The sequence below is a fragment of the Geotrypetes seraphini genome, chromosome 2 (genome assembly GCF_902459505.1).
Source record: "Geotrypetes seraphini chromosome 2, aGeoSer1.1, whole genome shotgun sequence".
Classification (NCBI taxonomy): Eukaryota; Metazoa; Chordata; class Amphibia; order Gymnophiona; family Dermophiidae; genus Geotrypetes; species Geotrypetes seraphini.
Genome location: NC_047085.1, coordinates 72,371,886 through 72,381,740, shown reverse-complemented (window position 1 = coordinate 72,381,740; position 9,855 = coordinate 72,371,886). Strand labels below are relative to the sequence as shown.

The window sequence follows — 9,855 nt, the reverse complement described above, 5'->3', positions numbered from 1 at the left end:
CATATATTGTGGGGGCCACTAACAAACCTGACACCTACTACCTATGGAGAATTCAGGAAACACCTGAAAACACATCTATTCCTGAAATACTTAGGAAACCAACCTATTAAATCTTAGTCCTTAACAACTGAGCAGAAGAACCACCTGTCGCTAAATCTGTACTTTGTTTACTCACTCAATCTGTAACATTTCTAATCACTGTAAACCGCACAGAACTTCATGGTCCTGCATTATATAAACTGTTATTATTATTATATGTCCTTTCTTGGCTGTTTTGCATATTTTTATTACTTGTTTGCTATGTCCTTTGGAAATGTGTTTTCCCCATGCTTGTAATTGTCGATGTTTCCTCCCTTGTAACTATTTGTGAATATTATAATAATAATTTAGTTATATGCTGCCATACCGGGGAGGTTCTAAGCGACTCACAACACAAGAAATAATACATACAATTCCATAAAAATATCCTGGTAAAATACAGCAAGGAAATTATACATACATTTCAGTAATGTATCAAAATAAAAACAGACCATAAAGAAAAATGCAAGTGATAATAACATAAATTAAGTTAAGAGAGAAGCTTTAAGATATCAACTTATTAAATAATTGAGTCTTTAGCAATTTCCTAAAATCTAAATAAGAAGAAGCTTCTAACATCATTTTACCGAGCCATGAATTCAATTTGGCAGCCTGAAAAGAAAAGGTTCTATCAAGGAACTTCTTATAATGACAGGATTTTACAGATGGATATGAAAATAGCTGCACTCTCCTTGTGTTTTTATTAGAATGACTAAGAAAAATGAGAAAGTAAGTAACCTGGTGACAGACCAAATGCTACTTTGTAACAGATACATGAAAATTTGAACAGCAGTCTAAGCTCCACCGGCAACCAGTGTAGTTCAGATAGAAAGGGGTGATATGCTCCCATTTTTTTTAGACCAAAAATAAGGTGGACTGCAGTGTTTTGGACTATCAATCTCTTTAAATTTTCATAGGAGCCCCTACATATACAATGTTACAATAGTCAAGAATACTTAAGATGGAAGATTGCACCAACAGCCGAAAAGAGGTTTCATCAAAATACTTCTTGATGATACGAAGCTTCCAGAGCGCCGAAAAACATTTCTTAGTCAATAAACTAGTATGATTTTCCAATGTAAGATGCAAGCCTCTGTTTTTCCAAGAGGATACCTTATCAGGTCGGCTTTTCCTTTTGCACATTTCTTGAGGCAAATATGCTTTCTAATGCAAGAGTGTATGTATAAGTTGTATAAAAATTATATGTAAGTACAGTATATGGATTTGGTAACTCATTTTCTTGAATGCTATCTGCAATTTGTATTCGTTTAACGTCTTATGTTTTATTTTTGATATTTTTATTTGTTTTTATAGTACCCCTGACGTGTTTTCCACGCCGAAACACAATACTGTGTTGTGTTTGGATTGGCCCTTTTGGATTTGAATAAACAGTTTCGATTCTACGTGTTGACTGCAGTCTGATTCTTGGGACATTGCCCCACCCCACTTCTACTTCTTCATTTTACCTCTGTAGGTCTGTTTCTGGTTGGACTTTTTTGGGGGTTCTTTTCCTTCTCTCTCAGACTTAGACAAGCTTGGGGCCCAAGGCACCTAGGAGAGGCATTTTAACAAGGACTTCTCAACAACACTTCATGTTTAGATTCCCAAATCAATGCAGATATAGTTAAATATCCTCCAAGACAGAGACTTTGTGAGAACATATAAAAAAAACCCAAAAACCCATGATTACTAGCTTTTTATGCCTTACTGTGCACAAGTAAAAAGAGAAAGTAGCATTGAGATGTCCTTAATCAGATTTTTAACTAAATGCTAAACAGGAAACGAGCATGATACAGGGTGAATCAGTCATTCGAGCAGGGACTGATTAGATTGTAAGCTCATTCGAGCAGGGACTGTCTCCATGACTCTGTATAGCACCGTGTGCGTCTGGTAGTGCTCTATAAATTAACAGCAGTAGTAGTACAATGCGGCCATTATACTAACTTGATACACAATTCAGGATAAAAAGCACATTGATATTACAGAATGTGAGGACTATATGCTATGAAAAGTTTTAAGAGCAATACATTTCTCAAATTATTAATTGTGATTGAAAACAGACATTGTAGGTTCCTCGCTCACAGAATCTAGCTTCTGCACACCACAAGTTTGATTAAAATGCTGCATCTTCATCATACCCCAAAAAGCCTGGAAACTCTTCAGAACCACCCAAATTGCATCCAAGCCAGAAAATATAATAATTTAAACTTACATTAAGGAGTCTAAACCTCTATCATTTCAGAAAGCTTTGAAGACAGTTTTTTTTTGCTAATTACTTTGGAAGCCACCCATATTAACTTTTCCCTAAATTTTGGTATTCAGATGCCTAGTGATGAAGATCCAAGATGGCCGCAGGCTTGATGAGCTAAGCAGCACACCACTGAGCTCCGCAGTGTTTCTGCTGGAATCTTTTGTTAGCAATACTGTTTTCCCACCTGAACATGCTGAAAAGAAGAGGCCGGAGCGCTGCTGGCGCCTCACGGTGTTCCAAAGTGCCCACTTTCGGCACCTGAAGAGCTCCTTGGGTAGATGCAGGGAGTCACAATGCCATCTGAAGGTAGCCCGCTGAGGACACTGGCGAGACTCCAGCTACTCCTCCAGGGCCTGATACTACTCTTAGTCCCGACGCGAAAGCTCCGTCCATACAGCCCCAGATTACCAGCTCTCCATGGAGCAAGGAAATCCAGGAGGGCGAGGTATTCCTTTCTCCTGAGGCTAGCGTAGTTCCAGCTGAAAGTTTGGAGATGGGTGTCTCTAATCAGGGAACTCCCACAGAAGATAGCGGGACTGGCTCATCTTCAGGGAGCGGAGAGAGCAGCGCCAAGAGAAATCTTATGATGGTGAGCACTTTTTCACTAAAAAAGAACAAATCTTTATGGAAAGGCCAACGGAGGTGACTCTAGACTCATTAAGGGATCTTGTGGCTAACTTAGGGAAGTCCATAAGTCCCAACTTTAAATATATTGAGGGGAAACTAATAGAACATACAAAAGAGTTAAATAATTTTAAACAGGATGTGACTGTCTCCAAATCTTCATTGGAAAAGATGGAACAAGAAATTAACTCTTCAAAATTAATCCAAGAGACATTGATTAAGGACAATATGAACTCAGAAGACAGGTGCAATCACTTGAGAATAATGCCCGCAATAATAACTTAAGATTGATTCATTTCCCTAGGAGTGCTTCAGTAACTCCTAGGGAAATGTTAAAAAGATACCCAATTGAAATACTGGAATGTCTGAGGAAAATTTACCTCCATTTTCACAAGTATACTACCTTCTTGATAGGAAAAATCAGCAACAAAAGATAGATGACCAAGAGCCATTGTACATGACAGTTATTGGAGACATCAGATAAGGAGGAAGTAACATCCTCTACATTAATTCTTACTTTAGCTCTTTCCATAGATAAATCTTGGATTCTGAGACTTTTCTTTAAAAATCAGTGAAGGACTTTTTGGGACTCAAAATACAAATGTTTCCTGACCTCTCACGAGAGACGGAAAGGCATCATCGTGAATTTCTTCTCTTAAAACCAGGGGTCATATCTATGGAGGCCACATTTTACATAAGACACCCTTGTAAGTGTATAATGTGTCACAGGGCAGTAAAATGTGTTTTCTTTGAACCCCATCAATTGACTGCTTTTTTGACGCTATCTCGTCTAGGTGGAGAAAAACTATAAGCTCTCATGTTTAAATGTATGACTCTCTTTCTCTCAACTCAATAGCATTATTATGCCTTTATTACATGATTTCGTATTTCTTTAGTTCTCGCTATTTACTTTTTGGATCCTAATAATAGAGGACTTGAGCTAGTTAAGCCCAAAATTTTATTTTCTTTGTTTATAATTGTTAAAGTTTGTACTTTAATGTTATGGAAAATGTATAGGCAAGACTGCTTTCTGTACAAGATTTATGCTTGGTTTGAAGTTTAAAATAAATAAAAAAAAAAAAAAAAAAAAAATTTGTTATTCTTTTTATCTATGTATCATTCTTATTGTTAACTGAGTCGAGCCCACATCAGTGATGACTCGGTCTATATAAGTTTTAGTTTATTGTTAGCAAGGTCATTGCAAAAAAACAAAACAAAACCTCTTTTCTTTGAGATGCTGGTTGGTTCCCTTCCCCCCCCCAAAAAAAAAAAAAAAAATCCACACCACTGATTAACTCAGTCCTCATCATTCAAAAAACAAACAGAATTTAAAGTGTATTGTGAACAGCGTAAGGGATCTGATAGCCTCATTCTGCAACAGCAGCAGGCCAGCACTTGGAAGGCCCACCCCCCACCTGAGAACAAATCCAGCAGGAAGCCACTCCCCTTCCATGCGCCTTAGCTGGGGAGGCACCAAGGGTGACTGACTCACCCTGTTTGTCCATGGAGAAAGTGAAGTTACTTACCTGTAATGGAGGTTTCTTTGGGACAGCAGGATCAGCCAAGCCACACTATCCTGCCCTCTTCCCCTATGGATGCCGCTGCTAAGCACTATCGCAAGATCTAGCTAGGGAATGCCTGTGGCCATGAGGTATCAGCATGGGCATATAAAGGAGGGCTGGCACATGCTCAGAGGGAAGTTGCAGAGGGTGTGATAGGACAGAGTACGGGGTTCAAGAAGGATTAGATAATTTCCTAAAGGAAAAGGGGATAGAAGGGTATAGATAGAGGATTAATATACAGGTCCTGGACCTAATAGGCCGCCACGTGAGCGGACTGCTGGGCATGATGGACCTCTGGTCTGACCCAGCAGAGGCACTGCTTATGTTCTTATGCCTTCCTTTGAGCTCTGGGAGAGCGAATCTGCTTTCAGGGCACATTGGATGATGTCACTAAGGGTGGCTGCCTAACCTGCTGTCCCAGAGAACCTCTGTTACAAGTACGTAACTTCACTTAATCCGCACACAATGCAGAAAACATGTGTGCTGGGACTTGTAGCCTCTTTTGTAGGTACTGTGCTTCTTTCCCAACGTTGTGCAATGGCATCACCAGCTTACACATTCCATGATGCTCCAAGCCTGCAAGACCTTGAGTTGTTATTCTGCCAGAAGAGAAAGACTTTTCCTCGGCCATCTTGTGGCTGTTTATAGGGGGTTTTTCACTGCATCCCTTGTAGGATCAGAGATGCATCCCTCTAGAAAAAAATCAGACAGTCACAGAAGGACAAAAAAAAAAAAAAAAAAAAGTGTTCAATATGGAAGAGGAGAACCAAGCACCTGTCCCCCTGAAGAAAGAAGGTATACTAGAGCAAAATGAGCTGTGCACAGCTCCCTCCTCCTTGTGAGATCATGGTGAGCTCTGAGCCTATAGTGAGTGCTTGGGCTCAAACTGCGTTGTGCAAGGAGGAATGAAATCAGCATCGTCACAACCCAGCTGGGGCCGGGAAGCACATAGCTGTAGGGGCTTGGGGTACAGGTGGTACTGGCAGCCTTAAGGAGCAATTGCTATTCAGATATTATGGCGTGGGGATTTGAATTACTGGCACTGTATGTTTTGCTGCCTCTTATACAAAAGAGTGAATTATGTGTCAACTTTAACAATTTTTTAAATCATTTTTTGTCTCTGTGACCTATAGAAACGAGCGACTTATAATTTTGAAATTTGGTACTTCAGTTTCCAAAATGAGTAGGCTACACATACCCACAAAATTAATTAATTCAAATGTTTAAAAATGGCTTTTGTTTACATCACATCATTTTTTTAAACAAATTAGATGCTGAGAATTGTACAAATGATCAAATTCATGTGAGTTTTCCAGGTGTTATTAAAGTGTTTTTAGGAAGTTTTCAAAGTCTTGAACAGAGGCCTTGGCAATGTCTGTGCAAAATACCTCATCTGGCAGAGATACTAATCTGTCCAGTGAGACATAGCTGGCTTGGGCTGGGTCATACTGCGCTCTTCCCAGGAACATAAGAAACATGTGTCGTTCTTTTATTCTTAATAGCTTTCCATTAAAAACCTACAGGAGGAAAAATAAAAAAGACAGGCCGTTTACCGTATATAAAGTAGAAGAAGTTTTCAGCCAGCTCTCCCCACTGCTGTCCCAAATTTCTGCCATTTTAAAGGCTGAAATAGAGGTATGCAAGGAGACATAATCTGGTCCCCCATCCCCACCTATCTACAGTCAATTATTTTCTGTTCCCATCTTATCAGTACTGTTCTCTCACCATCCCCCCACCCAGATTTTTTCCCATTTCTGTACTCAACTCTCATTTAAAAGATTTTGTAAATTCAAACGAAATGTAAAATGTATTCTATAACTTTTTTTAAATTGAAGATAAAATAATAGAAATTACTTTGTTAAATATGCAAGAAAACCATTATTAACATGGAGTGTGAGAAAACAGTCACTTCAAACTATGTAAAAATAATAAAACCATCTACAGAGCCAGAGCTCAATTCATCCTAAAAATGAAGAATGTTCTGACGACGTGCTATTGGCAGGAGTTCCAAGTGAAACTTAAGTGAAAGTTTCCGAGTCATAGTATACATGGGACAAAATCCCCTTCCGTCCCTGAGGCAATAATGCCTGTTTTTGTCTCCCACACTGAGGGTTTCTGCAGGTTTCAAGTTGTCCCCATCCCTGAGCTTACCACTATGCTGAAGCCTCAATCAGAATTCTCTCTTGCAAGTTTCAAACCCATGCTAATTTCAGCTCTTTTGATATGTTACTAAATGTCAAAGATTCATGGATGTACCCCTATGTTCTACAAAATCTAAACAGTACACTTCTTCCCCCTCATTGTTTTGCAGTTGGTTTATAAACACCATCTGTTCTTTATATCTGCTAGAAGAAAAAAGCAGTATAAAACACCCACTCTAAGTAGCATCGACGAAACATCCGACAGTACTGCTGTGTCTTACTGCAAACGACCACAAGATTTTTTTTTAGATATTTGAAAAGAACTTATTAATAGGATATCATATGCTTTGGACTCTTGTTCTTGTATTTCTCCTTCTACTTTGATTGTGGGGTTGAGCAGCTTGGTAAATTTTAGCATTCATTCAGGACAGATTATTGCTTTCATATACTGTAACAGATTTTCAGCTAGCATTGTCTAGCAAGACATCTTTTATTTAAAAAGGACAATTTCTTGTCAGGAACACTATCCCCCCTAATTCTATAAACTTATGTGGCACAATTGTAATCTTAGAGCACAAACTTGTGCCTAACAGCCTGAACTCAAGCCCCTGGGATTCAGTAGGCAAGCTAAGGTACTAGGGGCACAGATCCCAAGCTCCACAAAGATCTCTGCAGGCTGGCCAAACAGGCCAGCTGCAGACCCAAGTCTGCTTCTTCTCCACGCAGGCAGAGTTCTCCCCCGACTGGGGAGCTCTGATGCATCAATAGCCACCAAAAAAAACACAAAAAATACTGAATAATAAAGAAATATATCTAACAGATCAGAAAAACACATTCCAACTCACGTTCAGAAGGAAAAACTGAAGGGGGCAGCAGAGCTCTCAGAAGGAGGAGTTGAAAACCTGGAGTGGACTCCTTCTTTATAGCTCATGAGCATGGGGAGAATAACTTATTGTCTAGAACACAGGTGGCCAAGTCGGTCCTCGAGGGCCACAATCCAGCCAGGTTTTAGGATTTCCCCAATAATATGCATGATATTTATTAGCATACAACGAAAGCAGTGCAAGCAAATAGATCTCATGTATATTCATTGGGGAAATCCTGAAAACCCGACTGGATTGCGGCCCTCAAGGACTGACTGACACCCCTGGTCTAGAACTACACATCTATTGAACTAGAAAATAAATTTTAGACCAGAAAGTTGCCAATTATGCTCTCTCATCATCATCATCAGTATTTTTTCTAAATTTCTGCCACCATCAAAGTGCCAATAAATTGGGTCATTTTTATTCATCCCATCCCTCCGCTACATTTTCTTCAGAAGGAGCCAAAGCTGCACAGCTGAAAGGAAGAATAGGAAGCCGCCACTTTAGGTAAATTGCCCATAAGCATCTCCCCTATTTCTCCACAGTCTATGAAGATCCAATTCTGCTGGCAGTATAGGTGGACACTTCCTTCACTTAAATGTAGTCACTGAACCTGCTCTGTGGATTAACTGTCAGGAGTACTGATGATTTGCATGTGCTGCACCTGAGCAGAAGCAGCAGCCACAGGAACATTCAGTAGCCAACACTAAATCAGCGCTGGAACAAAGTAGTTATTAACCACATTACCTGAGGGAATTTAGTAATGATGTGGTGGGGAATGTTCATTTTATTGTGCACATAATCGAATGTTCCTGTAAGTTTCTTCTTGTTCATTGTGAGAATCTTTGGAATTGTAGTTACAATGTGCTGTATTTCATTGTGGCGAAAACCTAGCTCCATCTGGCACACCTGAAAAGAAAAAAACCCCCATGATTTCACAGGTTTGTTTATATGACCATTATTGTCCTTGTATCTGGAACTTAATACACAATTGTTTTATTTGTTTATTGGGCTTTATTAACAGCCTTTATGAAGAAAATTCACCCAAGGCAGTACACAGCTGTTTAGCATAAAACTTACATAACATCTTAACAATAAAAGGACCTGGGTGTACTGATAGATAGGACCCTGAAACCGTCGGCACAATGCACGGCAGCGGCAAAGAAAGCAAATAGAATGTTAGGCATGATAAAGAAAGGAATCATGAGTAGATCGGAGAAAGTTATAATGCCGCTTTATAGAGCAATGGTCAGACCACACTTGGAATACTATGCCCAACACTGATCTCCCAACCTAAAGAAGGATATAAAACTTCTGGAGAGGGTGCAGAGACGAGCAACGAAGCTAATAAAAGGTATGGAGAACTTGGAATATGAGGAACGACTTAAGAGACTGGGATTGTTCTCCCTTGAGAAAAGGAGACTGCGAGGGGATATGATTGAGACTTTCAAAATACTGAAAAGAATCGACAAAATAGAGCAGGAAAAAAAATTATTTTACAATGTCCAATGTGACACGGACAAGAGGACATGGACTGAAGCTAAGGGGGGACAAGTCCAGGACAAATATCAGGAAGTTCTGCTTCACGCAACGAGTGGTGGGCACCTGGAATGCTCTCCCAGAGGAGGTTGTTGATGAATCCACCGTTCTAGGATTCAAAAGCAAACTAGATGCACATCTCCTTACGAGAGGCATAGAGGGATATGGGTCACTAAAATTACGCCAGGTGTACACCTGGCTGGGCCTCCGCGTGTGCGGATCGCCGGACTTGATGGACCGAAGGTCTCATCCGGAGATGGCAGTTCTTATGTAATAGTAAAATGACCACAGTGTATCAATGCAAATTGTTATCAGTTCCAGACATTAACACTAGAGAATGACACGGTGGTTCTTAACCTCGGCTAGCCGCGAGTAACCCACCAAAATGGGGAAGAAAAAATAGTGGTCTCTGCGGGGACGGGGACAAGGCCATTCACAGCCCCGTGGAGCGGTGAATGGACTTGTCTCCGCAGTGAGGCATTCAAGGATCGCGCGGTCCCCACCCGCCCGATCGCAGCATTCAGCCATCTTCCTCCCTCCACCTCACCTTTGATGTAGAGCAGGGCCAGCAAGATGGACAGGCGCAAAAAAAAAAAAAAGCAGCCTCCTTCCTTTTCCCCTGCTCTTACCGCCATGCTTCAGCTACTAAAGCCGACAGGAAGTCTTTCCGACGTCAATTTTGACGTCGGAGAGGACGTTCTGGGCCAGCCAATCGCTACCTGGCTGGCCCAGAATGTCCTCTCCGACTTCAGAATTGACTTCGGAAAGACTTCCTGTCGGCTTTAGTAGCTGCA

At 40.5% G+C, this 9,855-nt stretch overlaps 1 protein-coding gene across 1 annotated transcript in view; it reads right to left on the bottom strand.

Annotated features, from left to right (window-relative positions):
* Positions 1-5,253: 5,253 nt before the first annotated feature.
* The window catches only part of MTERF3 (mitochondrial transcription termination factor 3), a 90,348-nt gene continuing 85,746 nt past the window's right edge, over positions 5,254-9,855 (bottom strand). The window contains exons 8-9 of the mRNA XM_033933166.1: positions 8,270-8,431; positions 5,254-6,032 (exon numbers count right to left, since the gene is read on the bottom strand). Of these exons, the coding sequence (XP_033789057.1) occupies positions 5,838-6,032; positions 8,270-8,431 (357 nt within the window). The 3' untranslated portion in view covers positions 5,254-5,837. The remainder of the gene's footprint in view (positions 6,033-8,269; positions 8,432-9,855) is intronic.